A 26,064-nucleotide genomic window follows, 5' to 3' on the forward strand; every position below is an offset into this window, starting at 1 on the left:
CGTTGGTTTGAATTCTGATGGCTAGAGCTCAGGTCAAGTGGGTCTTGCTTTTTTAATACACCTGTTGGCAAGCACCGGCTAAACCCCGGCGGACAGACAACCTCTCAGCGTGCTTCAATTCGTGATCCATCTTTCCATCATCGTTGGACGCCTTGGAAAACCAGCAGCGCCAAGTACCTCTACAGCCTCACCTACAAAAGATTATTCCACAATGGCGTCTCAAGCGGCAGCCAAGGCTGCCGGCGGCGTGATGAACATCGCAACGGTATGTCCGAGCTGCTCAATGCGATTCAATTGGCGAGCGACGTGCAGCCTGCGACCAGACTGTGATTCCACTCGACTTTGACCTGCCCTAGGCCGCCCACCTGCGTGATGACTACTTCCCAGCCATTTGCAAATAGTACAAACGGATGCTGACCCCGCCCCTGCTTGTTCACAATCCAGAAACAAACCCTTCAATCGACCGGACTCTGGGAGAAGCTCCGCAGATCTCTCGCAATCGACCCGAACCGCTCCAACGGCGTGCCGTTGAACCCGCATTTCCGCTACCCGGCCCCGGGCTCCAACGACCCGACGGCCTACGACGACCCCGTCACGCTGCCTGCCGGTGACATCGCCGACAACCCATACTGGAAGCGTGACCACCGCCGCAACTACCCTGCCCTGTCGGTCGTCAAGCAGGCCGACACCGTCGCGCTCCTGACCGTAGGCAACGCGGCCGCCCCCAAGGCCGAGCTTATAGGCGAGGCCGGCGAGAAGGCTCTCGTCCAGGCCAAGGAGGCTGGCAACAGCGGGCTAGCTGCTTTCTTTGAGAAGAACGGTAAGGGCGCCGCATTGGATGTGTTCGTCAACGGTCTGCCTCCAACCCCGGCCGGTGAGAGTCTGGTCAGTGGCAAGTGGGATGTGCACAAGTACGAGGTCTCTGAGCCGTCATATTCTGAAGAGTAAGTTTCATGTCCTCGGAAGATCTTGATATACCCTTAAATCATACTGACATCCTTGCAGGTACACATCGAGATCTTTCAAGTGAGCAGTCGGCTTTGGGAGAGCATTTGCGGTTGTATATAACAGAATCAGGCAGCATAGATTTGGCTTCTGAAAAAAGGTTCCTTGTGTTCAATTCTGATCTTTTGTGCTTATTCTTCTCTCTGTCATGCGCAAGTGGGTATTGAATGATGGCCACTTGATCCTTGACAGCTGGTAGTATGGCGAATATGCTTTTACTCCTAGGTTTGTCTGTCCACCATCCATCACCTCACACTTCTGAATTTCCTCTGCTGACATTGCTTGCCAAGTTTGACCTGAATTCCCTGTCCGCAACTTGGGGCACCTGATCTCCCGACATCCGCTCTATTATCCTTGCCTTGCCCTGTGCCCTTTTGATCCTGTCGTCGAAATCATTGACGGCCTCATCCGAGTTTTCTGTCGCAAGGGTTTCGGGCTCGACCAGGGCGTGCAGAGTCACTATGTTTTTCTTGAGCCTTGGATTTTCTGACAGCAGAGGAAGCTGAGACGAATGCGGCTGTATTTCCTCGCTCTCCCGCGCTCCCGATTCTGCCTGGGCTTGCGGGAGGCGGCTGGCCCAAACCAGGGACCTGCCATATAACCTCCCGCTCTCCATGAACTTCTCATACCCTTTCTCGAGACCGAGCCCTCTTCCTTCCATCTTCCCAGCCTTGGCGCCATCTGCCACTCCTTGCTGATAACCTTCTTGATAGAACTGCTCTTCAAGGTTCATGACATCTTCGAAAGGGTCTGCCATTTTGACAGTATAAGAGATCCGTAAGGGCCTTGTTAGACTTCGTGTTTGGCTTTCGAGGACTATAGTACTGAGGATATTATACGAGTTGAATGGTCGACTGAAGATTGCAGCGGTTGTTCATCGTTTTTGTTGGAGTTATCCTATTGGGAAAGTCGACTGAGGGGCGAATCAAGTAAAAATCACTAATCATGACGAAGCGGTCACGTGCAAGCAGTTCGTGGTCCGCGTATACTACCACCATCCATATTACGCTGATCGCCAAAGACGACATCGAGCAAACCGTTTCTGTCCATCCATAATTCCTTTTATCTCACTTGCAACTCAACTAGCCATCCTCGTCTCCATATGTCCGTTTCGACGAACAAAAACTTCGTCATTGCGACCCACACAGATGAGGAAATAAATCAGAAAGATATTATGGATTCTCCTTGGCATTGTTCAAATAAGCGAATAGCGGCCATAAGTGGTACTGTTATACCGAATTCAAATTTGTGTACCGTTGCACACCTACCTGTCACTTCGACCTCCCTACATGATACAACTACCTACTTTGGCAGTATTCAATCACTCAGCAGTCACATACGACCATACCCACTGGAATGAAACTTGGAACTGCACTATCTGCTTTGAAACGGACCAGCTCGCCAAGTACGGTACATTTGAGCACCAGCCATGATAAAAAGCGGGAAACTACCCCATATAAAAGTCCTCAAATACTACCGGCGGGTGAAATCGGAGCCCACGTGAGGGGTTGATAAAATCCCGAGGGCGAGCAAGCACGTATTAATAATTGGAACAGGTCCTAACTCATCAAGTGGCTCGATCCCTTTTTGTTAATGCCGCAAGTCTTCACTCTGTTACGCTCGAAGATTGTACACGGATTAACGTCACATAGCATTGCAACGCCACAATAATCAGCGGTCCAGTACACTTTTTACATCCTCATCAAAGTCCCCCAACTTAGCCGCCCCCGGAATGCCTTTGGCCGTGTTACCAGCCCTGGTGGGCGACATAGAAGATGTTTACAACGTGCATTTCGACGCATTCCGTGACGAGCCTATCATGCGGTTCCTTTACCCGCGCGGTGTGGACCGCGAGGCGCACCGCAAGGGTACGGTAGCGTGGTGGAACCAAGATCGGACGGGCCACCATGTCAAGTGCGTCGACACGGACACGGGCAGGATCGTCGGCATGGCCAGTTGGGACGTTTTTTGGAAGCCGGGCGACGGGTTCGAGCGGCCAGCGGGCATCCCATGGTTGGAGGGCGAGGAAAAGGCGCGGTGCGAGGCGGTGCTGGGGGCCACGTGGGATCTGCGGGTGAGGTTTTTTGGGAAGCGGCGGCATGTTTGTAAGTTTTACATGTATATATATATATATATATATATATATATATATATATATATATATGTGTGTGTGTGTGTGTGTGTGTGTACAAACATATCATGTTACGGAATCATCTCTAACCGAAGTCAGACCTTGCTGCCGTGGCTGTGGATCCCCAGCACCAGCGGCGCGGCATCGGGTCCCTTTTGGTGCAGTGGGGCGTCAACCTCGCGGAGCAGCTGCAGGTGCCCGTGTATACGGAGGCTTCCCAGTCTGGATTCGGGCTGTACGAGCGCATGGGCTTCGAGCGGCTGACGCATGTGAAGCTAATCCACCGGGCCGAAGTGACGGGCGAGCCGGCCGACGCCGAGGTGCCGCTGGTGGCGCGTATGCCCGGCGCGGCCAAGGGCATGTCGTTCAAAGAGTGGGAGGATAGGGGGTTCCCGGAAGACTATCAGTAAGCTGGTCAGCTATTATGGGGCGATTTAGAGTTTCGAGGCTTGCGCGGTGTGATAGGATGGAATTGGTGGATTTGGGGGGTTTGAGTTGGGTTGCCCATCTTGTCTCATGTCCACAAGGCAGTCCTTTAGAGCAACTCTCAGGTACGCACTTAATTCTATGCATGGTTTGTTCTTGACAATGTGATGATATGAGGGATTTGAGACGGGAGCAACACGATGCTCTTTTGGAGACGACTGTAAGTCAGCAATACATACTGCAAACGTTATCAACCAGTTGTAGCGTTTTCAATGATGATCATGGTCTCTTCGCGGCTCAGAACAATTTAATTTTGCCATGTGCCCGATTCCGTTAAACAAATAGTTGTAAGGCTTAAACGAGCTCCATTTGACCTTTGGCAACGAGGGCAATAAAATCTTAGACACAGATGTAGCCTGACAAACTTGCACAAATATCTCGGACCGCCATTTAGAGATGTCTTTAATCACACATGGCACATATACTGCAGACCAGACCGGTAAAGCCCTCAGACTTCAGATACGGAGATGGCGTCACTCTTTCAGGGCGGCCGTGACCTTTAAAACCTTTCTCAGAACCCAAAAAAGTACCGACACACACAATCGGCGAATTTCTGATCCCTTTCAAATCCAAGTATTACCAGGCTCCACATGTCCCCCAAGCCCAACTACAAGACTAGAGCCGCTTGCCCCGAAACCGCTCCTTTTTAGTTCCTTGAGCGACCCGTCTGCACCTCCACTCGGTCTTTCGACAGGTGATGACTTGCTGCTTGTGGTGCGATTCTTAGAGCGCGGGCTCCAAATCTTGGTGAGGAAGCTTGTACTAGGCTGACGCTGACGTATCATACTCTCAGAGGCCGACAGTGAGCTAGCAGCCCACTCTGACTCCGATACGCTCAAGGTACCGAAGGAGTGAATGGAAGGATTGGCTCTTCGATTCTTGGAAGATAGCGCAAAATTTGAGGAGAAATCCAGCTCATCTCCGAGCAGTTGCTTCGCTTTGGGACTGACTTTGCCTGCACCAGCGGTGTCTATATCCCGGCGTCGACGTTCCTCCTGCACTGGTGTCAGTGCCATTTGAAATTGTTCCTCTTCACCGAGCATACCACCTTTGGGGTCTCGCGGTACTACGCTCGAACCAAGATATCCTTGGCAGTCGGGTTGGTAGAAATCGGTAGATGATGCGATAGAAATGGTGTCATAATCAGACCCAGAAACATCGGGGTTTTTGGCCAGTTTTCCCGTCTCTTGGGTTTTGAAGTCATTAAACGCCCTCTGGCCTGTTGACGTTGACGTTTTGGACCTGGAAGACAACCATTCTGCAGGCAATGCTATAGCTGTCGTCTTGCGCGACCATCGGCGCCAGAGCTTGTCTTCCTTCTCCTTCATCTGCGAAAGCTCCACTCCTTTTGCTACACCAATTTCGAAGCTCTCGGAAACAAAAGATTCCCCATCAATATAGGGGAGCAGTGATGGAGTGATAGAGGGTGCTCGAGAAGAGACAGATGATCTTCTCGATGTCACTATCGAACCACGGGATGTTCGGGGATCGAGGTCGCCCGTTAGGTCGGGCGGAGGAAGCTCCGGTAACGGACGGCGCAGGAGAAAGTCGCAAGCTGCACTATCACGTAGTCTCTTGCTAGGTTGAGGAATTCGGTCACTAAAAGATCCTGCGGTGGGCGGCTCCAGCTGCGGCGGGCTGTTTAGTTGATAGTTTCTGGCACCAAAACTATTCCTTCTTCTCACTGTCGAGGTAGCGGGACCATGAGCTTGAGTATAATCAAACAAACCGCTGTCCTCTTCGATAAGCATATAGGTTGATGCTCTAGGGGCGGAGCTGCTTCGGGAATGCTGATTGTGTGTTTGTTGGCGCTCCTTGTGGATGCCGCCCCCAAACTCCTCTAACTCTTCCCAAACAAACTTTGCAGATTCAAGATCAGCGGAGCCGAATGTATCCTCGGAATTTGATGTAAAAGCTTTGAGCTCATCATGTGGGATGATGTGTAATTGTTTCAAGTTGTGCCACGAACGGTAATGGAAGTCAAAGGTTGCAAATGGGGCTTCTTTAGGGTCATAGAGATGGTAGTCGTAATAAGCTGCCTCCTCTGGTCTGTCCACCAGGCCGTCACTCAAGACGCTTGAAAATAGGTCAGCTAGAGAGACACATCAAAATGGGTTGTCTAGGGAAAGTTCTTACCCAACACCGTACCTGTCCTGACTGCGATACGGATCCAGAATGGGTGTACGGCCTGTTCTTCCCTTGGCCCTAAAGACCTGGACCTCAATGAGTCCGCCATCATTGGCAACAGATTTGATACTGCCATTGTGGCTCAAAGATCCAACATCAGACAGGAACCAGAAGTACCTCGCCTCGATGCCGGGCTGCGTCATGACAGTCTTGCCGTCTTCAGAGAAATTTTGGTAATACCTGCCAGGTCCGTACAGAGCTCGGTAGGCTGAGCCGCTGGTGACTTTACGGAGATCAATGCCCCAGGCGACGATATGACGACCGTTGATGAAGACCTTGAAGAAAAGGTATTTTGTTTCTGCGGCTTCGGGTGTAGGTGGGGGTATTTTGGTGACTCGGTAGTCAAAGAAGAACTTGGTGTCTGCCCAGTTTGGTCAGTGGTCATATTAAATGTCGAGTAGAAGCAGCTGGAAATGTGATATTAGATGGAACCAAGTGAGGAACGAGATATTCGGTGACTACCAAAAAGCGGCCGAGCAGCGTCGACCTCATCACTTGGCCGCCCCCAACGAGCCATCCTGATATTGCTCTGCAACGGCGGGGTAAGACGTCAGCAGACACTCACTTGGTTGGGATGGTACATAGACCGAAATTCGAGGGTTAGATTTGGGGGCACAAGACCGGCTAGCGGACCTTGCAAGTTTCTTGTCATCGGGCTCAGCAAGTCGATCTAGCCTGAACGAAGATCCATCAGGGTGCGGGAACTCCGGCAGGCATGCCGAACTACTATCTGTGATAGTGACGAGGGAGATTTCAATACCCCGAAAAGAAGGCATTAGAAAGACTGCATCAAAGCCAACGACGTGGGCTGGGAACTAAGGGCAGTATTGGCTCGAATGCTGAAGCGTAGAGCTGATGATAGAAGTCTACAAGTGACCTGAGGGAAGAAATGTCAAAAGCAGCGTGTCTTGGAACAGACCGAGGGTTAAAAAAGTCTGGATTTTGGGCAGTTTTGCGCGAAAAATGGGAAACAAAGTGGGAGATTTTTGGCTCGTGGTCTGAGGAGGAAGGAACGAGTCTGCCGCCTATACTCAGCTCAAGCTGCAATCGGAGCAAGTCGAGCTCGTCATAGGCCCCAAAATGCGAACACTCCTGCTGAAATATGTCTTGCAGATAAAATTTCCACTTGCTGAAAGGTGAGGCCAAAGTGAATTTCACGCATAACCCGCTTGGGTTGGGACCCTGCGTTGATGGTTAACACCAACGCCGCAGCTTGCTTGATAACAAAACAAACAGAACCCCCAATAACAAGCAAACAGGCGCGACGCTACACTTTGACCTGTAGCACGATACTCCACCAGACTTTGTTGTCATACCAGCGAACGAGAACAGCCCAAAACATGTCTGCGTGTAAAAGAATGCTCCATCGGAATTGCGTGTCAACAGTTCTTTTTAGAATGTACACGGGAGCAAAACTTGTTCAGGATGGCTCCCTACCCACAGCTCCGTAGTAATAAAATCCTCCTGCTCATCGACCGAGCACCTTCTTCGTGTCTTCCTCCTTTCCTATTAAACCGAGATTCCGTATCTGCCCTGCCGTTGGCGGATCTTCCCTCGGGTTGGCATGCTCCGCCCTGCGGTATGCCAGCTGGAGGGCCTCGACGCGCGCACGCTATCCAGACTGATGTTAGCAATCCCGTGTATTTGGCGTATGACAATCCAGACTGGATAAGAACTGTGCACAAGGATCCATTGTGCATCGAAGGAGGATGAGGAAGCTGTCGCTGCGCACCTCTTTCTTGTGGTGAAGGCACTCGTAGTAGTCCTCAAGGGCCGGGGCACACTTCTTCTTGCCCGAGTCATCCTCGCCGGAAGTGTTGACGACGTAGCAGGCGAGCAATTCCTGCCAGAAGGGGAAGCAGCGGGAGGGACCTGGTTTGTTGTCGTCAATTGCCGAGCTCGAGCACACATTCGGGAGTCAATTGACCCTTGAGCTGGTCACCTACCCCCGGTAAGGCCGTATCCTGACGCCATGACAAGTGTTGTGAAGCTCCCTGCAGCGATTGGGAGAGGCTAGCGGATTGATGTGGCGTGGTGAGGTTGCGATTGACAAGAGGTCGGCAGTCAAGTTACGGCTTCGGGGACCGTGAATTGGGCGGAGCTTGCCTCGCGCCGCCGATTTCCATCCTAAGGCCACCAGACTAGCGACGTCAGGGGTGGCCATGAATGTGCGTGCCCGTCTGCGCCACAACCAAAGCTCGATCACTAGCCACACTTTTTTGTCAACCGCCCCACGTCGATGATTGATTGCATGCCACTTTGGTGCTTTGGGAACTGGCCCGATGGATAACACCAAGCTACGTACTACCACGACAAAGCTTATGTGCCGAATAGGATCCCGTACATCAAGTCCGGAATTAACCTCTCTTAGTGAACCCGAAATCAATAAAAGACGCTGCAGACATGCGAAGCTCATGACAAGGCGATTTTTCATCCATACAGAGCTCTGAGCGCCATGAAAAGTACCTCTAAAAGGCAGGCAACATGTCGGTCCCTTCGGCGCCCCATATTGTCCTGCTGGCTGCCCACCTAGCTGCCAAAGCCGATATTCCCGCCCTGTCATACCTGGCATCGTTGCATGACCAGATACTGCGCAAGGAGTTGCTACTGCGCATTATTCTTACATATCTTCCCGAAACCGTACGGAGCGCCGAGTATGTCGACTTGGTGGCACAAATCGAATCTGGCCAGTACCCCTCTCCAGACGACCCTGACCGCAGCTCCGTCGAGTTCGATGCACCCCATATAGAAGGGCTATCGGACGAGCAGGCCGTAAAGAAGGCTAAAAAGCTTCAGCTGCTCAAGCTGTCTTGGGAGGATGCGCCGGCCGAGATCGATCCTGAAGACCACCTGTCGCTCTTTCTCCTCCGGCGCGCATACCGGGTCGATGAGGAGGCTGGACTACTGAACGAGATCCCGTGGCTGTTTGCCCCCTTCATGGACCATTCCCCATACCTAAGAACATGGTTTATTTCAGTCCTCACGCCGCTCTTGAGGCGCAATTGCGAATACTATCTTGGCGATCCTGTCCCTCACACTCTTGCCGAGTTTGAACGCCTTCCCGACCGTGTAGCCGCTAGGCTCCTCCTTTCTCAGACCGGCGTTTCCAAGGACGACCAGCAGTACGCATCCGTAGGCAGGGATCTGCGAGGCCTGGTCAGCCCCTGGCTCTACAACGACTCCAGGTGGACAAGTCGACAACACGGCCTCATACCCAAGGGAGATCAGGAACAGCTGGCGAAACCAGATGAACTCTGCCCAGGATGGGAGGAGGTTCTTCAATGGATCGTCAGCCAGGCCTCTGGATCCTGGAAGGTCGCAGTCAGCGCTATAGAACAGTGGGACGGTCCAGGGGATGCAGACCTTGGCGCCTATGAGGGTACAGCATGGCTGGAGGAGGAAGAGCAACAGTACATGGAACGCAGGTATGCGCGGGCTGCGCTGGCCTCGGCTTATGTCGTCCCAGAAGCATCGGTGGATGCATTGGAGGGCGTTCACGGTATAGTAGAAAAAATCATGTCACTTCTTGATGAGGATCCTGCACCACCTCTGCCCACCGCCGCATCATTACTGTCACCCATGCCGAAAGACCTTCTTGAAAGCTGCAGGGACGGCATAATGGCTCCGAAAAACGCGGAGCATCTTCGCGGGGATCTCCTTGACGAAGCGAACCCGCTTACGAAGCCTGCCTCGGCTCCGGTACAGCTTCTCTACGCAACGTGCCTCAGCGCTTATATTTTAACCAGAGCGGGCAGCCCATGCACTATTAAGCGGGCTGCCGACCTTTGTTTGATGCAAAATGAGCGTGATCAAAAGGCAGAGGCAATGAAACTCATACATGCGGTTTGTGGCGGCAACGCCCTGAAATCAGACGACAAGTATTGGATCCGAGCGAGGAACGAAATATCATGGCTTCGCGACTGGGGGGCAGAAGAGTACGGCGCACCGTCTTCTGTCGATGGGTGCGGAGTTTTTGGCCGGGTGAATAGGGAGTTTCTCGAAATTGAAATTCTCAAAGGCCTTCTAAACAACACCAGTATGGACTCCCATTGATGGCAAATCCATCGAAATGTACTAACAATCACACTACAGGGTATTCTCTTGCGCGGTCGTTATATGAAGACTCGCCAGATGCGCCAATACCACAGAAAGCGCTTCAGGACACGATATTTGCTGCGGCCATGAACGCATACGACAATGCTTCCAACCCCAACAGGACAAGGGGTGGATTGAAGAAGTGTAATGACATGTATGTTTACTCCACGACACCAAGTCCATCAATACTCAGACAAAGATCAACCTAACATCCAAAAGCATCAATGCTTTCCCTAAAACAATAAAAATGTCAACACCGGCTGCCCAGAGGCTAGAAGCACTCCTCAAAGCCACCCACTCTCTGAGCGACTACAGACTAGTCTTGAAGCAGGGTGAGCCGTTCACGCCAGTCGTGATGCGCGTACATCCCGACCCCATCTCTATTATCGCCAGGGTCCTCGAACAAAATCCAAAGAGCTACACCAACATTCAAGGTCTGATTGACCTGGGCAATCACATGGTTGAAGCGGGTCTGACCGTCCGCGACCAGCACGGCCAGTCGATTCTAACGCCAGAGCTAAAGCCAATCGAGCGATCTATGGCAGAGAAGCGCATCACGGCAATGTGCGTGGATGCGGCCTTGACCGAAGATGACTTTGAGACGGCATACTCGTACGTCGTGAACCGGCTAGCGTCCATAGCATCCCCGGCAGCTGGCAAGGATGCCATAGTGGATGAATGGTCTTGGAAAGCGGCCCTCCAGGCCGGCAAGTACCGGCGCACGGCAAAGACACTGCGACCAACACACATCGGCAACACCTCCAGCAACCCAGAGATTCGACACTTGGAGCAGCGCATCGAGTGTCTCTCTACGGCGCTCCGCATAGCCCCAGCCTCCACCCTACAGGAGATCTTGAACACCTTCCGTCGCTGCGAGGAGGAGCTCGACGTGGCCGTGCGCGCCGAGGCAGAATCTGAGAATGCGTGGGACGACAAGGGGGATTTGACCACCATGCCGGGTGGGTACTCGGCCACTGCCGCCTCCAACACCACCACACGATCACAGCCCACCAGCTTCTCGTCCGCGGCGCGGAGCAACCAGACAGAAGAAAGTCCGCTGTCGCTCTTCGACTTGTCCCGCGCCACCGCGCGTGCAGCCTCGAGGAACTTCTCCGCCCTGTCAAGCCTGAAGCGGTCCGGGCAGCAAGCGGCCAGGTCCTCGACCGACCACAATGACTCGTCGCTCGCCAGCTCCATAGGCTCACTGCATGACGGAACTGCCGACTCGGCGGATCACCCGCGGGCAAGGAAGCGGGACCAGCTGAGGGAGGCGGCGCTTGGTTCGCTCGTCAGTGGTGTTGGCTGGTTGGTTGGTGCGCCGCCTGTTGATCGGGGCCAGGGTGCTGACAAGGGCTGAAAGATGGAGGTGGGATAGAGAGCAAGAGATGATGTCATGGTTGTTATAAAGGCCAGCAGTATAGACAAAGATTCGATTCACGTTTTACATATCAGTGACAATGATCAAGATGGCTGCTTGGGAGCTTATACGTTTTCCCGGTGATGGTTCATTATATTCTGCACATGTTAGATGGTTCTGCGGTCACACTTTAGTCTACTGGTGACGATGGCGAGCAACCAAGACAAAACAGAGGGAAGCAAGAAAGATGAAAAGGCAAAAATAAAGTCAGGTTCAAACTCTACTCAAAAAGAAGGAGCCTGGCTTTAACCACGACCCAATTCAGAAAGCCAGCCTTCCAAGCCGCGCTCTCTCTATATATCTTGTCCAACTCACTGGCTAGGTATACATCCATCTCCTCCCCCATCTTTCTCCTCTTGCTTTCTCTATCACTCGACGCGTCGGGGCCTCCCGTGCCGCCCAGCCAGCGATCACCGTCACCATGGCTGTGCTGCCTTTCGCTCTCTCGCTTCCTCTTCGTTGAATTGGATTCCAGTCGCTGGTCAGAACGAGTGTTCCCTTGGTATGTATTCAATTGCTGATCAGGACAAACGCCCGGGGGAGACGGATTCACCGGCAGATCAAAGCGGGGCGGGCCTAGGGATGGATTCCACCGCCGGTCAAGATGGATGGAACATGGGGGTGGCGGCCGTGTCCCGCCGACAATCCTCACCGGGTTCACCAGCGGTGGAGATTGCCCATCTCCATTCTTGTTCGAAACGGCGTCCAGAACAACGGCTTCAGAAGCCGTTGGATCCGGGTGCCGGACAGCGCCTTCGTAAGACTGCATCGACTCGACACCGGTATCTCCTCGCAGCGTCTGCTGGTATGCCCACTCCGCATACCGCTCGGCCTCGGCTATCTCGGGATCAGCAACACCCGTCGCGCCAGCGAGCAAGTTTCTCCACGGACTCGCCTCCACCAGTTCGATCTCCCTCCTCAGCACCCCAGCGTGATGCTGCGCCCTGGCGAGTTCGTCCTGCACGGGCTTTAGCTCCCGGCCGGCGGTTTCCTTCTTCTTGATGCTCCGGGTCATCCAGAGCAGCAGCCTCGCACACGTGGGCGTGTTGTGCGGCAGGGCTTGCATACTTGCCAGCCCGATGGTTGGGTCCTGGGCGTGCCACGCCTCTATCGTTCCGGCGAGGTGTTGCATAGCGCCCGCCTCGGCTCGCTTCCAGTTCGCCTCCCGGCCCTTGAGAATCTTGACCCGATCCTCTATCTTGCCTATGCTTTGCTTCAACTTCTCCTCCTTCGCAGTAGAGGGTGCCGAGGCCGTGCTCGACGACTCGCCTGCCGGGCGTCCATGGTTGATGATCCTCCTCGGATTGCCACTCGGTATTTGGTCCCGGCTCCACATCTGCACCGAGTCTGCCGTTTCCTCCCGCCTCATCGTGTGGTTCGCCGACTGCCGTGCCGACTGCACCAAATATCGACCCCATGAGTTCCTCGCCGCAGTCCGACGTCCAAGGCCAGGCACCCCTTTATAATCTTCGTCTTCCTCTTCCGACTGCGAAGACGGCGGTCTCAAGTCCTCCAAGCCAGGGTTGAGATTAGGATCGTCCCACTCCAACATTGGTTGTCTGCGGGCGTTGGGACGGGCGGAGCGTCGCCGCCGTCTTGCGGGCGTGACTTTGGTTTGGGTCCTGCACAGGCGGGCACCGTCATTGTTCGTTTTGTTGAGGAGTATCGCATCAGATTCCTCCATTGGTTCCGATGCCTCACGACCGTATTTCTTGCGATTCCAAGTCGATGACCGCGACATGAACTGCGCTGGTTCTCCTCGTTCTCTTGTTGTCGGGAGTGGTCGGTTCGCTTGATGAGATTCTGCGCCTGAAAAATGACAACACAATGAGAATGGACAGGTTTAGTCGTCTGTAGGAACTATCATAGAGTTGCTGAGTATCTCGTCAAGTTGCAGTTGTTGATTGTTGCGATGATGCAGCAGATGCTGTGAGCACAAGAGGGAAACAACGAGGGGGAAACATGGTGATACTGTTCGGCACAACGCCCTAGGTCACCGGACCGGCTCTGTTCCATTGTCTGCATACTCTGTTTCTTTGTTCAGAACGGATACATCCGGACTTGCTGTGCTGTATGCGGTGTCCTTTGTTGCACTCCATTTGTATGGTTGCGGCATGTTACAGCATATAGGTGATTGCGCAGGCAGACCAAAGACGTGATCGCTCTCAGGCTGTTGAGCCGCTGACGAAGGAACGAGACGGTTGCAATTAACTCCTGGGGAAAATTGTCGGACAAGACAAAGAAGAGTGTTGCGCACTCGTGGGATTCGAGATATCTGAGCAAGGAAAAGTCACGGTTTAGGAAAATTAAAAGACAATGAAATGCGTGAGCGACGCTTGCAAGAAATCCACTAGATTAGCGTTTGTATTAGTATTGATACTCTATATTTTTAGTGCTGGCGTACTTCCAACCATGTCATCTCGCTGGCCGATTTGATTGACATTATCATGGTTTAGTCTGATGGGGAGATCAAATAACTCTCCCGAGTTTCCTCAACAAGATGCCTCGGATCAATGAAGCAGGCTTGTCAAACTATGGTTCAAGCTGCTGCTGAGTATGCCATTGCTGCAAGGGAGGAATGGAAAATTGAGCGATGAGAAATAGCTCTGCCGAAAGCAGTCAGATTCCCTGGCCATTGCGCCAAGACGGTAACGCCACATTCCAACCCTAGCTAGCCGAAGACAGACAGTGGGCATGTCTTGGTGACGACTGTAACCTATTCCAAATTGCATGTCAACTTCACTATTTCAAGGTGCAGAAGGGGGTAATACCGTTTTACTGCGTCTCTTAAACACTCTGGTCGCGTGGAGTGATTTGATGACCAGTGTTCTTAAATGCTATCATCTTTGGACATGCTGAAATCCAAAAGAATAATCGAAGCTGTTGATGGATGCAATGGATGTGGAGGTTCTTTCAAGGTTGCCAATATGTATGTGCAGTGAGGCGTGGTTTGGAATTGACATATCGAACTCGGACTAGGATAATCAACTGTTGAAAACTGGCGACTTTGTACTAGTCTAGGTGATTACCTTGGACGGCAAGGGCAGGCCGAATTAATACGCCAAGGGTGATGCGCTTGGTGGTTTCACAGGGGTTGGGGTCGCGCGAGTTATGTATGGAATGGTGCGTGGCGTGTGCTCCCTCTCTTCGGCTGACGGTGACAATGGTGTATGGTCTTGATTCCTTCAAAAGAAGTACTGGTACTGGTGCGGCGGGAAGTCTACGGCGGGGCTCCCATCATTTCGACTGGACGTAATTGCTGACATGGGAACAGAGATAGAGACGAAAGCTGATGCGTCCTAGTATCCGAAAGACGACGAGAAAAAAAAAAGAGATATAATCGTACAGATGGTTCAGTGGATGTTGACTTCTTGACCTTTCTTGCCGCTTGGATTTGCTGCAAAACCCATGTCCGAAATTAAATCCTCGGTTTCGAATCCGAAGCAAGCCGACAAATGATGCGTAAAGGAAATCCAACGGGGCGAGCAGTAACTTCAAGAGCCAGAATGTCGATCACACTTCTCCCTCTAGGTCGAAATGGTGACCGGCACAAAAATGGCCATAGGTCTGAACCATGTAAATTGCCGGTGCCATTGTCGTCCTCAGGAAGACTGTGAAGCTATTAAGGCTCTTTTTTTTTTTGATGGTGTTGACTGGGGGGTGCAAGACAGATTAGGTGCTGGCTGGGGAGATTTGCTGTAAAAAAATTCCAGAGACGCAATTTTGGGGTTGCCCGAATTTCCTGTTGTTTCCCTGATACAGAAATGAAAAAATAGATAATGCTGATTCCTACTCGTCGACACATTGTTGCTCAATCTAGCGTTCCTCGCCAGGATTTTTTTGTTTTAACGACGATCTGCTACCGATATTTCCATGTTAGAATGTTGTCATGTACGCATTATCCAACAAGTTCGGAATGTAACCCACCGTAGGAATCACGGGGCTCGCCACGAGGGCCATCATAGCCAGCTGCAGGTGGCTCCCTGGAACGAGGTCCTTCGCGGTCGCGATCGAAGCGATCACCACCGCGCTCGCGCTCACGATCCATGGGAGGACGGCGGTCGTCACGGGGGCCGCCATAGCCGCGGTCACCACCACGGTCGTCACGGTAGCGGTCGCGTCCACCGTAGCCATCGTCGCGATCGCGGCGGTCGAAGCGGTCATCGCGGGGACCACCGCCATTGCGATCGTAACCACGGTCATAGCCACGGTCGTCACGGTAGCCACGCTGGTCGCGATCGTCATTGCGACGATCATAGCCGCGGTAACGGTACGGGTCGTCGCGACCACCACCATAGCCACCGCCGCCATATCCGCCACGGCGACGATCGTCGAAGCGTCCACCGCGGCCACCACCACCTTCTGATCGGGGTGAATAACGAATTAGTCGGCGTGAACAGAAAAAAAAAGAGAAAAAAAAAAAAAAGAAACCCAAAATCAACGTAACATGAAAACATACCACGCTTGGGAGGACCAAAGTATTTGCCGGGTGTGGGTGTCCTAGGACGAGCACGACGGGCCTTCTCGATGCTCAGAGTACGACCTTCAAGCTCCTCGCCCTGGAGGCCCTCCTTGGCAGCATCGGCCTGGTCAGAGGTAACCATCTTCACGAAGCCGAAGCCACGAGACTCCCTTGTGTGCGGATCGCGCATGATCTGGCACTTCTCAACCTCTCCATATTTCTCAAACATGCGGGTCACTTCAGCCTCAGTAAGGCGTGGGTGAATGCCAGTGACGAAGAGATTAGAGCCCGGGTTAATGGCATCTCCATCACCATCCCTGCCGCCGCCGTTGTCTCGAGGAGGAGCTCTGTAACAAAGGGATAGCCTGTTAGCGACACTTCCATCGCATGGGTAAACGAGGTAGATGATGGAGATACGATACGTACCGGTCGCGCTCACGGTCGCGGTCACCGTTGGCGGGAGACGCAGAACGACGGCGCTCAGTTACTTCGTCATGACGAGGGGACGCGCTGCGACGTTCGTCGTAGGTGCGAGCAGGCTCTTCTGTATGTCGATTGGCGGCTTGTCAGAATCAATTGAGTTGAAGTCTCGAGGCAGTTGCAACTCCAGCCACGGCTGGGAGAATCGAATTGAGAAAATGAGTCAAAGCAGTATCAATTCCAGAGCATCAATTCCGCTAGGCGAGCGCGTCATGATGATGGGCATCTGAATCGAACAAGTCGGATATCCAGACGTCGATTGTGTTTGGCTATGGCGAATCAAGAACCACAGAAAAAAAAAAAAAAAAAAAAAAAAAAAAAAAAAAACTGTTGACGCGGGTTCAATAGAAGGGATGGGGTCGGGACGAACCATCAAACCGATCCACATTCGCGGAGTCGTAGTCCATCGAAGTAGACGCCATTTTGTGCTATGCTCCTTGTGTATTGAGTTGTCCGGGACGCGGCCTGTGATGCTATTGACGGCGACGCGATTGATGTGTGGAGATTGATGCAGTCGGTGGTGATGTACCAGATGGGATTGCGTGGGCAGTAAAACAGAGATGTTAGAAGCTCAAGTGGGTCAGTGCTCGGATTAGTAAGACTTTATGGAGCACGGAAGCGTCCAATCTTGTGATCATGGGCTGAGAATGACAACGAAATAATCAAGAGCGGATGGGAGTCGATGATTGTCCAAACGGCAGGATGGAAATTGGATATGAAACCGGTTTCGTGCAGGATCAGAGAAATCAACCAACTCAATTGAAAGTTGCAAAAATTTCTATTGCTTCGTGGCCAGGGAGGAGAGGGATTGCAAAGGATGAAAGCGAGAGTGAGAAAGAGTTTCGACATCTGATTGGGTCTGACGTCTTGGGTACGGAGCAACGCTAGTTCGAATGGGGTAATCATCTGTTTTGGGCACGATGCTGCCTGCCTCAGATCGATAAATGTCTGGAACAGACGGGCATTTGGCATTTGCGAACCATCCACAGGGTGATGCAGAATGGTTGGATTGAGTATAACAATTACCTAGCATACAAAGTTAGTACTTTACCTACCTAAGGTACCTCAGGAATCTAACACTATCTTCTCTACCGGCAACACGATATCGGTGCAGTCCATGAAGCAAAAGATGCTACTAAGACCAGCTAGAAATAGGGTCTCATCTTACCTAACCCCCAAAGACCTACAACTCATCCCATCCATCGGCCTTATCATCAGCCAAAGATTTCTCCACATCGACAGTTTCCTCAACCCGAATGTCCAAAAACTTTAATCCCTCCATCGCTCGTCCCCCACATGCTCTCTCCAGCGCCAGAAACGCAAAGTGTCCACCGACCACCGGCCGCGCCTTGAATTCGTTCCCGGCCCCGAAACCACCCGTGCCCTCCGTCTCGTACAGGTCCGTAAAAGGCCTGTTGGTGCTCGTTTCATCCACCCAGAGTGCCACGCTATCGAGCAGCACCTTGCGCGTCTTGTTGCTGGCTACGGCCGCCGCAAAGAATTCCCAGTCGCTCTTGGTGTAGCGCGCCCGGCTGTCGAGCGGGAGGCCATACTTCTGCATGACCGCAAAGTACCAATCGCTCTGCATCTTGTAGATTTTGTCTGGGATGAAGGGCTGCCACTCCCTGCTGGCGACCACCTCATCGTTGTTGGAAAGTGGCCTTTGCTGTTCCCTATGACTTGCCGAGATCGTCGTCGAGGCTGTCTTGTCACTGGACGGCGGCACGTGAAAGCAAAGCAGCGACTCGGCGTAGAGGTTGTAGAGCGTCGTCCACGAGCCGTACCAGTCGTAAGCAAGCTTGGCATGCGTACCATCGCGTGAAATTCCCAATTTTTGCCACTTCGCGATATATTCTTCTGCAATATCGCGATAGTATTTCGCGTCGACTTTATGGTCCAGCATCTCCGCAATGTCCGACATGGCTCGAAGGCCAATGATGCCTTTGAGTGCTAGATTTGTCTGGTATGGCAGCCAGCCTGCAAAGTCATCTGTTGAGAGCTGGTTGGCCGGCATAAGGGCTTCCTTTACCAGCCAAGCTGACCATTGTTTCCATAGCTTGTACGATCGCTGTGCCCAGCGTTCGGCTTCCGCCAGTCCCCCTGTGCCCATTTCACTCCAGCTTTTGTCAATGCCTTGGGGGTCGACAACACGACGTTGGATGTCAGAGATATTGAGCCTCTGAGTTGCTTGCATGACAGCGGGGCCTTTCGGATCCGGAGCTGCATCGTAACGGTAGGCGTTGATCAACGCTAATCCCATTACGAGCATGTTTCCGCACTCTTCCAATGGCATAAACTCGTCTTTGCCGTCCGCGTGCCCCGTCATGTTTGGGAAATGATATCCTAGATCGTGCATGCTATAATCGTTGGGATATTGGCCAGAGAGCTGGTGCTCCAAGAGTGGCTCTAGGAGGTAGGCCAGCCAGCGCGGATTGGTGTAGAGAAAGAATGGAAATGCTGGAAAGATGACATCAACAGTCTGGCAGTTTCCATTTGAGGATATCTCCTTCAGGAACAGCAGTGGACTGTCAGGGGTTCCAGAGAACTCGGTAGCACCAAGTACTTGTCTGGCCGACAGGGCAGCAATCTCCTCATACTCCTTGGAGCCTGAAGCAAAGGCGTCTCGCGAAAGCTGCTGGGAATATGCTAGGGCGAGCGAGCTAGCTGTCTTGAAATCCCCATAGTGATAAGCCACCATTTCATCCGCAGTCTCAAAGAAGCTGGCCCAATATGGCCGCATATGGGTCAGTCCTCTGGCCGCGGCGTATTGAAGAATTGGATCCTGAATGAGAGCGAAGGAGAACAATACGCTATCATCGTTTTTCTTGGCCTCGCTGTTGTTTGCATCCAGGTTGAAGGTTTTTGAAAAGGCAAAAACCGGTTCCGAGTCCATGATGCCTCGGAACCGGTGGTCGGTGATATTTTTTAGGTGGCCATGATGTGCAAACTGTTGCCGCAAAGCAGCAGAGGTACCTGCCTGGTGATTGACATCTGCAGGGGCAGAGAAGTGTACGGTCCCCCATTCACCCCTGTCGTTGAACTCGGTGTACAGTTCCTGGTTGAGTCTCGAGATTCTCCATGTCTTACGCGGTTGACTGGCGTCACCCTGGGGAGTGAGTACCTCGTCGTGCAGATCCCAACGGATCTTGTTGTACCTATTGCCGCTCACCCACTGACCATTGATGTCAAGGTATATACTGATACCAAAAGAACCCTCAACGTAGACAGACAGATAGGCAGCCGGCAACGACTGTCTGAGTGTCGATGTGGGGGTTATGGGCGAAAGAAAAGAAAGAGTCACGGTAACCGAAGAGTTGGCGGCATTGTCCGGGATGGCGAAGGTCAAGTTGGTGGTAGACGCATCAAATGTTGTACCCAGATACTCGGGATATGCTATGGTGTAATCCTGGTCGGAATGCAGGGAATCATGTGGGCGACCAAGAAGCGGGAAGACGGTCTGAGAGTCTGGCACGGAGGCCATAACCCCAAAGCCGATGTTTTCGCCCGTCCAGAATATCGGCCATGTCTCCCAAGGCTCGACTCGGGCGGAGCTAAGCCACGTGCTGAGATACGGATTTCGAACTGCATTTGGCACCCTCGGTCAATATCGAGTCAAGGCTGCGTGCTTCAGGAATTGATGGAAGGCAAGCCTCAGCTTACCAATCAAGGGCACCACTGGAGGGTTGAGTGTCGAAGCCCCAGACAGGGCTACGAGGCCCAGGCAGCACCAAGTGTTGAATCGCATCTTTCCCGGGATGAAGGCGGTAGTTACGATGACCGCATTTCACGCGTAAAGGTTTGTCGTGTTTCGTTACGTATGCCACAGAATATTTTGTTTACCCTGGCTTTGAATCTTAAATAAATAAATAAAAATCTGATATCTTCAAATGTACGATTGACACAAGCGATGGATAAAGAAAGTTCCAACAGTGAGGCCGATCCAGCGGCTGTAGTGTTCCTGGCTGAATCAGGTTTCTTTCAGGTTTGTTCGGATGCTTTTCTTCCCAAGCCCTACAGTAGGCATACAGTGAAGGAATGGATGACTCGCCGCGTTGCAGCAACAGTTCGATCTCGAATGTGCGGAATTTTCAATTCAAGATCCTCCCTCTTTTGTTAAAGTATGCTTCTGTTGTTTGAAGACGTTTGACCGGCAATGAGAGAAAAGAACAAAAACAGTGTTGAGCCGAGGCAAACGAACCCTTCTACAATCCAAACATGCAGTAGTTGATTTTTCCTGCAGGCAAGGGTAGGTACTTTGCGGTAGATCCTACCGCGCGTATGTTCACACGTGGAAAAGGGCGTCAGTTCAAAGCATGGCAGGATGATACTTGACCAACAAGCTTCATGCCCCTGGAGCCCCGGAGCCCCAGAAATTTCCTTTCTCCGCACCTGACAATAGTGCCTGATGCGACAAAGTCCAGCGGGGTCTTTCCCCACATCAAAACGTGCCATGGCTTGCAGCCTGGTTCAGATTGATTGGTCGCGCTTGAGCACAAAGGAAACGACCAAACTGTGAGGTAATTATCCATCTCCAGCTTTCGCTCTGGTCATGGCTCGGCTGTTCCATTCGCCCGTTCAAAAAGGGAGCTAATAACATTTTGCCAGTTCGAGTCAGCATCTTCCTTCTGGAGAAAAAAACTTACACGTACCGCAAATATTACGCGTGTCTTGTCTCGGCCAAACGGGATATCAAATGCAGCTTCGCCAGTCTCGGCAACTGCGCATCTTGATTTGTTATTTTAGTTGATTCTATTTTTGTTACTTTTTCTGAGTTGCTGCGAATGGAATATTAGAAGCACATACCTTGGCTGTAGCATAATTTCAAGCACGCCACTCTGCTGCTTGTCAAGCGCACTTCTCTCAGCCGCATCAGACTGACGGTTCACGTCGCAGCTTCGGTTTAATCATCCGAATCCCGGTCAAAGCCGACCCGACGGGCTAGATAGGTACTGTAAGAAGTATGCGCCCTTAAGTTGACAGGTTTAGAGGTTGCATTGATCCTAGTCGCCTAGTACAAGGTTTGTCAACTACTAGGCACACGGTTCGGCATCACTCTCTTTCGGGTTCCCCTCACCTCAGCGGTATGGATTTGCCCTGGCCAAGTAATCCATAAGCACCAGCTAGACCTGGCACGAAGTTCCGAAATCATACAAGTTGCCTTTTTGCATTGTCACTTTTTTATCAGTGAATGGGGTTAATATGGCCGGGCTAGCATATATTAAACTTTCAAGCATTATGGCGCCCTTCACTTAGATATCTGCATACCATTTGTTTACCGACTATCTTTCCTGGTTATCTTTCTCCTAACATCAAGTTCTTCCTGCTTTTGACTCTCATTGAGCATCTTTTTGCCTTGTTGTTTTCTCCTTGTTTCCTGATCAAACTAAACCAACATGCAATTCTATATCACGTATGTATTCTTACTCTCATTTCGCCCTCGTTTTCGCCGCCGCCCTTGTTCCAGTCCTATATCCTAATGGCGCTGTTACAGCTGAACCTCCATATTACATGCCGAGTGATGAGTATGGCAGATTACATGTCGATGCTTACGAGCATAACAAATATATAGCCACTGCCGTAACTGCGAAGAACGGCGCCCTTGCAGTGGATCGCGGGACAAGAAAAAGTACAAATGAACCATTTGGACCGACTTATCTTGCCTCGTTGGACTACAAGCCGGCCTAAAACCAACGGGTCATAAGCTTTGGGGCTGTATACCTTGTGATCCCAAACAAAGTCCAATCAAATATACATGCCCACCGACTGAGGAGATCAAGTGGACATCCGGGTGCCGGAACCAATGCTCAAAGAACATTTAAACCGGGGAGGAGATAACAAAACGCGTTTAAAATGTACATTAATCAAGTTAAATAAATTTACATATCTAGGAAGTCAGGTCACTAGTGGGCAAAATGAAAGGGCCAAAAAAAACAAAAATAGCTTTTCGGCCCTTTTCCCTCCTTACTCCAACTCTTCAAATATCCATTAGTGGGGTTGACAGAGAAGACGGAGGGACCCCCAGACCCGACTACTCAGCCCGTAGCGATCAACTTTAGTTCTTTCGATTGGTCCCGTCACTGCGGGAATATCCTCGCCTCGCTTCAGCCAACATTTCTGCCACTCACTTATCGCGAAAATTTATCCGACGGGATTTTTTAATCAAGTTAGTAGCAATGTTTCCATTTCGCCCGCGGGGATAGTGAGGGCCACCATGTCATTGATCTAGCTAGTTTCCCATCTCTGGACTTGACTGGCGCACTTGTAAACCCCTTGATTTTTATTATTTTGTCTGGGCATGCCTGGGCTCTTTTTCTATTTTTTATTTTTCTTTTCCCGAAATCTTTGCCCCTTATGGAGTCGCGACCCCCTTTGGTCTGGTTTGACATGTCTATATCCGGAAGACATGCCGTGGTCACGACACCTGTGTCAAAGAGGATGATCCCCTACCGTCGGGTTTGGCATCTTTGACCTAATTCAAGGTCGCATCCCGACTGAAGGACCCGCGTTGGATGCTGCCGGTCCTTCAGGAGGGGAATGAACTTTTGTTACTTCCATCAATATTCATCCTCCCCCTCATATAAGCCGAGCTAATCCGTCCCGTCCCCGCCGACGGTACCACGGCCCTGAAAATAACGGGCGCGTTGATATGATCCAGTTACGACGGCCTATCACTCAAATTTTCCGTGCCATTACTTAATGCCCATACATTTCCCCCTATACTTTACTTAGTCTCGTCCGCAATACCCAAGGTCTTTCTCCTTGCCTCACTGTTCTTCTCCCAAACACTTGTTTATAATCATATTCCCACAAAAAGAAAAACCACTCGAAACTTAACAAACCTCGAGGAAACAAACAAAAAAAGACACCATGGGCTCCATAGAAAACCCGGAAGCTATTGCTTCAGCCATGATCCATATACTCCCGCTGGCTGGCAAGGTATATGGAATCACAGGTGGCGCAAGTGGCATCGGCCTAGCCACGGCCCAGATCCTTTCAAGGCGGGGCGCCACGGTGTGTATCGCCGACATTGACCCAAAGGCGATGGCGAGCGCAGAAGTATACTTCTCTGGACAGAGCGGTGCTAAATATAGCATTACCAAGGTGGACATATCGAAGCGGTCCGAAGTTAATGCTTGGGTGGACGGGATAATAAGCCAGTTCGGCAGGCTCGACGGCGCGGCAAACGTTGCCGGTGTCATTGGCAAGATCCACGGCACCGTTCCGGTGTCTGAGATGGATGATGACGAGTGGGATAGGATCGTTGCCGTCAACCTCACCGGTACCATGTACTGCATGAGGGCGCAACTGAAGAATATCGTGGACGGAGGCTCCATTGTGAATGTGGCATCGATACACGGTCTCAAGGGTATGCCATGAACAACATTATGATGAACTTGGATGCCTCCACTACTGTGCTGACTTTTGACTCTTCTCCCAGGCTTTGCCAACCATGCTGCATATGACGCGAGCAAGCATGGTGTGATTGGCTTGACCAAAGCTGCGGCACAAGAGAACGGTGCCAGAGAAATCAGGGTCAATGCCGTTGCTCCGGGTGCCATTTACACCCCTTTGATGCAGAAGAACTGGGACATAACAGGACGACCCAAAGACGCGCCTTTCGATGACCCCAGCGCTTTCAGAAGACAGGGCACCGCAATGGAGACAGGAAACGTTATTGCGTTCCTGCTTGGTCCTGATAGCACTTTCGTGAGCGGAAGTGTTTATTCTGTCGACGGTGCTTGGATATGAACTTTGTCTCGGATGATCTTATTCTTAATCACTTTTCAGCATTTTAGCCAGCGAGCAAGTTTGTTCCGAGGGAAAGCTGGCCAGTCCAGCTAGCTCATACATCACGATGTCAGCGATGCAGCTGCCCCTTCTATCACACTTTACATACTGCGAATATTCGTTTGATGCATCTCTATACCCCGAGAGTTTAGCATTATTGAAGGATTACCTCCCTCATTGCTTCCTTTTGAATTGGCAAAAAGTCGATGCCCCTACATGTATCTTGAAAATTCCTTTTCAATAACACGAGAGTCATGCTTTACGGCGTACATTTGCTTCAGTTATTATTCTGCGGGTGGTGGCCCTTCATATCGAATAGTAGGAAAAACCAAACTGACAGATGACTCCATGTGGCGATAGTCCGACCGCTGTCCGAGATCAGTTTACCAAACATCCTCGGGGTTCACCTCGTGGTTCTCGCCGTCGTCGCGTATGTGTTTGCGCTTGACGTCACGCGCGCACGGTTTCCGCATATCGTAGGCGTCCTCGGAGTCGAGGGTCGGGTCGCTCGAGTGGTCACCGTAGTAGTCCTTGACTACCCTGAAGACGCTATAACCCATGCTCTTGTAGAATCGGATGGCCTTGTGGTTGGACTTGCGAACAAACAGATCGACGAACCAGGCGTCGCCGGCGTCGGCGGCCGCCTCGAGCTGCTGCGACAGCAGCTTGCCGATCCCCAGCCTACGCGCCTCGGGGGCCACGGTCACGGCCGTGATGTGCGCGTGCCACGGGAGATAGTGTTCAGAATATTTGTAGATGTCCGGGGAGGACTCGAGCTTTCCCATGACTGTTGTTTTTCACATTCAAAGCGGCGGGCGGCCCATACAAAAAGGCGTGACCAGGTGAGCAAATCGGTCAGCTTTTTGTTTTTTTGCCCGTTTGTTAACTTTCTCAAGCCCGACTTCAGGCCTCAAGGGTGACGCAGCCCGGAAGACGCACTGTAGCCGATGATGTTGCCATGCTGATCTTCGGCAACCTGGAAGAGAGACGGCCACTTGGCGTGGTACTGGAGGTAGAAGGAAAGGTCGTAGGTCTCGGTGAAGGGGTCAAGGTTGCATTTGGACAGCTTGCTGAGGTCGCTGGGAACGAATTGCCGAAAGTTGGCCATTGTGCAAAGGCAAACCACGGTTGCGACAGATTATCCGGTGATGGCGGCAGGGCCAGTTTCGGCTGTATTATTGCTTTGAGATTTGAAGAATTTCTCAAAGCTCTAAAAGCTTCCCCGCTAAAGACGGTCCCCCTGCATGCACAAAGAATGCGAGTTGCTGCTCAGCGCACCGATTGCTGAATTATGGCGGGGACCCATAGCGGTACAAATTCCCCGCACGGCCAGGGACTTTCATTTTCGTTCGAGGGTTCACTGTGTGGGGGTTCGAGGCTAGACACGTCTCTTTGTCGTACGGGACGCGAATTCAGAGCTTCAATCTACCTCATTGGACTGTTTATTTCTTTGATACTTGAGATCGTTAATCTGACTCGGCTGCAAAATACATAGTAAATCATCAGGCTCGCCAACTTTCAACGGGAGTGGCAATTATTTTTCGTCCCTGCTGTCGCGATCCATCTCAGCTTGCTTGCGTCCATGACCGGATTTGCTTTTCTGTACTGATGAAACTGCAAAGCAAATTGAGTCTTCGCTGTTTTCAGTCTTTTCTGTTGGCTCATGTCTTGCCCCACCATATTCTACGGCATCGATGCATAAGCTGAGTGAGGTAAGGTACCGTTAACTTTTCAACCTGCATAAATCCGATTCCCTCCCGTTTGTGCCTTGCAAGCTTCCGTGCTACGTATTTGTTGGTAAACATTTTCATGCGTAACACATGTCGTCTGGTCAGTAGCATGGTGACTGCATGGTATAGGGATGTAAAACTTTGGTAGAATAGTCGCCATATAAACTGGGGCTTTGTTTTCTGCTATAACTACAGCAAAGTAACAAACAGCCCACGCAGTTGCCAGGACATGCTCCCCACATTGATGCCAGTAAACACCGACAAGCGGTCATCAATCAATCCG

The 26,064-nt window shown here is 51.6% G+C and overlaps 10 protein-coding genes across 10 annotated transcripts; 5 read left to right on the plus strand and 5 right to left on the minus strand.

Annotated features, from left to right (window-relative positions):
* Nucleotides 1–211: 211 nt before the first annotated feature.
* On the plus strand, nt 212–1,030 carry PpBr36_02416 (uncharacterized protein; the record flags this gene model as incomplete). The annotated part of the gene is made up of 3 exons (XM_029889598.1): nt 212–265; nt 445–944; nt 1,006–1,030. The coding sequence occupies 3 exons, from the start codon at nt 212–214 to the stop codon at nt 1,028–1,030; spliced, it is 579 nt and encodes a 192-aa protein (XP_029754023.1).
* A 225-nt stretch (nt 1,031–1,255) lies between these two features.
* PpBr36_02417 (uncharacterized protein) lies at nt 1,256–1,762 on the minus strand (the record flags this gene model as incomplete). Its single annotated transcript, XM_029889599.1, has 1 exon — nt 1,256–1,762. One exon carries the CDS (start codon nt 1,760–1,762, stop codon nt 1,256–1,258), a length of 507 nt encoding a protein of 168 aa, XP_029754022.1.
* Nucleotides 1,763–2,737: 975 nt separating this feature from the next.
* On the plus strand, nt 2,738–3,546 carry PpBr36_02418 (uncharacterized protein; the record flags this gene model as incomplete). Its single annotated transcript, XM_029889600.1, has 2 exons — nt 2,738–3,110; nt 3,236–3,546. The coding sequence occupies 2 exons, from the start codon at nt 2,738–2,740 to the stop codon at nt 3,544–3,546; spliced, it is 684 nt and encodes a 227-aa protein (XP_029753307.1).
* A 639-nt stretch (nt 3,547–4,185) lies between these two features.
* On the minus strand, nt 4,186–7,973 carry PpBr36_02419 (uncharacterized protein; the record flags this gene model as incomplete). The annotated part of the gene is made up of 7 exons (XM_029889601.1): nt 4,186–5,698; nt 5,759–6,170; nt 6,375–6,535; nt 7,126–7,153; nt 7,286–7,421; nt 7,542–7,681; nt 7,787–7,973. The coding sequence occupies 7 exons, from the start codon at nt 7,971–7,973 to the stop codon at nt 4,186–4,188; spliced, it is 2,577 nt and encodes an 858-aa protein (XP_029754020.1).
* Nucleotides 7,974–8,293: 320 nt separating this feature from the next.
* Nucleotides 8,294–11,261, plus strand: PpBr36_02420 (uncharacterized protein; the record flags this gene model as incomplete). Its single annotated transcript, XM_029889602.1, has 3 exons — nt 8,294–9,845; nt 9,902–10,058; nt 10,124–11,261. 3 exons carry the CDS (start codon nt 8,294–8,296, stop codon nt 11,259–11,261), a joined length of 2,847 nt encoding a protein of 948 aa, XP_029753182.1.
* Nucleotides 11,262–11,541: 280 nt separating this feature from the next.
* Nucleotides 11,542–13,062, minus strand: PpBr36_02421 (uncharacterized protein; the record flags this gene model as incomplete). Its single annotated transcript, XM_029889603.1, has 1 exon — nt 11,542–13,062. The coding sequence occupies one exon, from the start codon at nt 13,060–13,062 to the stop codon at nt 11,542–11,544; it is 1,521 nt and encodes a 506-aa protein (XP_029753183.1).
* Nucleotides 11,926–12,787, plus strand: PpBr36_02422 (uncharacterized protein; the record flags this gene model as incomplete). Its single annotated transcript, XM_029889604.1, has 2 exons — nt 11,926–12,272; nt 12,295–12,787. The coding sequence occupies 2 exons, from the start codon at nt 11,926–11,928 to the stop codon at nt 12,785–12,787; spliced, it is 840 nt and encodes a 279-aa protein (XP_029753180.1).
* Nucleotides 13,063–14,739: 1,677 nt separating the features above from the next.
* Nucleotides 14,740–20,008, minus strand: PpBr36_02423 (uncharacterized protein; the record flags this gene model as incomplete). The annotated part of the gene is made up of 6 exons (XM_029889605.1): nt 14,740–14,940; nt 15,229–15,683; nt 15,781–16,130; nt 16,210–16,293; nt 17,451–19,845; nt 19,924–20,008. 6 exons carry the CDS (start codon nt 20,006–20,008, stop codon nt 14,740–14,742), a joined length of 3,570 nt encoding a protein of 1,189 aa, XP_029753181.1.
* A 3,122-nt stretch (nt 20,009–23,130) lies between these two features.
* Nucleotides 23,131–24,012, plus strand: PpBr36_02424 (uncharacterized protein; the record flags this gene model as incomplete). The annotated part of the gene is made up of 2 exons (XM_029889606.1): nt 23,131–23,629; nt 23,702–24,012. The coding sequence occupies 2 exons, from the start codon at nt 23,131–23,133 to the stop codon at nt 24,010–24,012; spliced, it is 810 nt and encodes a 269-aa protein (XP_029753186.1).
* A 422-nt stretch (nt 24,013–24,434) lies between these two features.
* PpBr36_02425 (uncharacterized protein) lies at nt 24,435–25,856 on the minus strand (the record flags this gene model as incomplete). The annotated part of the gene is made up of 3 exons (XM_029889607.1): nt 24,435–24,838; nt 24,991–25,130; nt 25,729–25,856. 3 exons carry the CDS (start codon nt 25,854–25,856, stop codon nt 24,435–24,437), a joined length of 672 nt encoding a protein of 223 aa, XP_029753187.1.
* Between the last annotated feature and the right edge of the window lie 208 nt (nt 25,857–26,064).

The sequence above is a fragment of the Pyricularia pennisetigena genome, chromosome 3 (genome assembly GCF_004337985.1).
Source record: "Pyricularia pennisetigena strain Br36 chromosome 3, whole genome shotgun sequence".
NCBI lineage: Eukaryota > Fungi > Ascomycota > Sordariomycetes > Magnaporthales > Pyriculariaceae > Pyricularia > Pyricularia pennisetigena.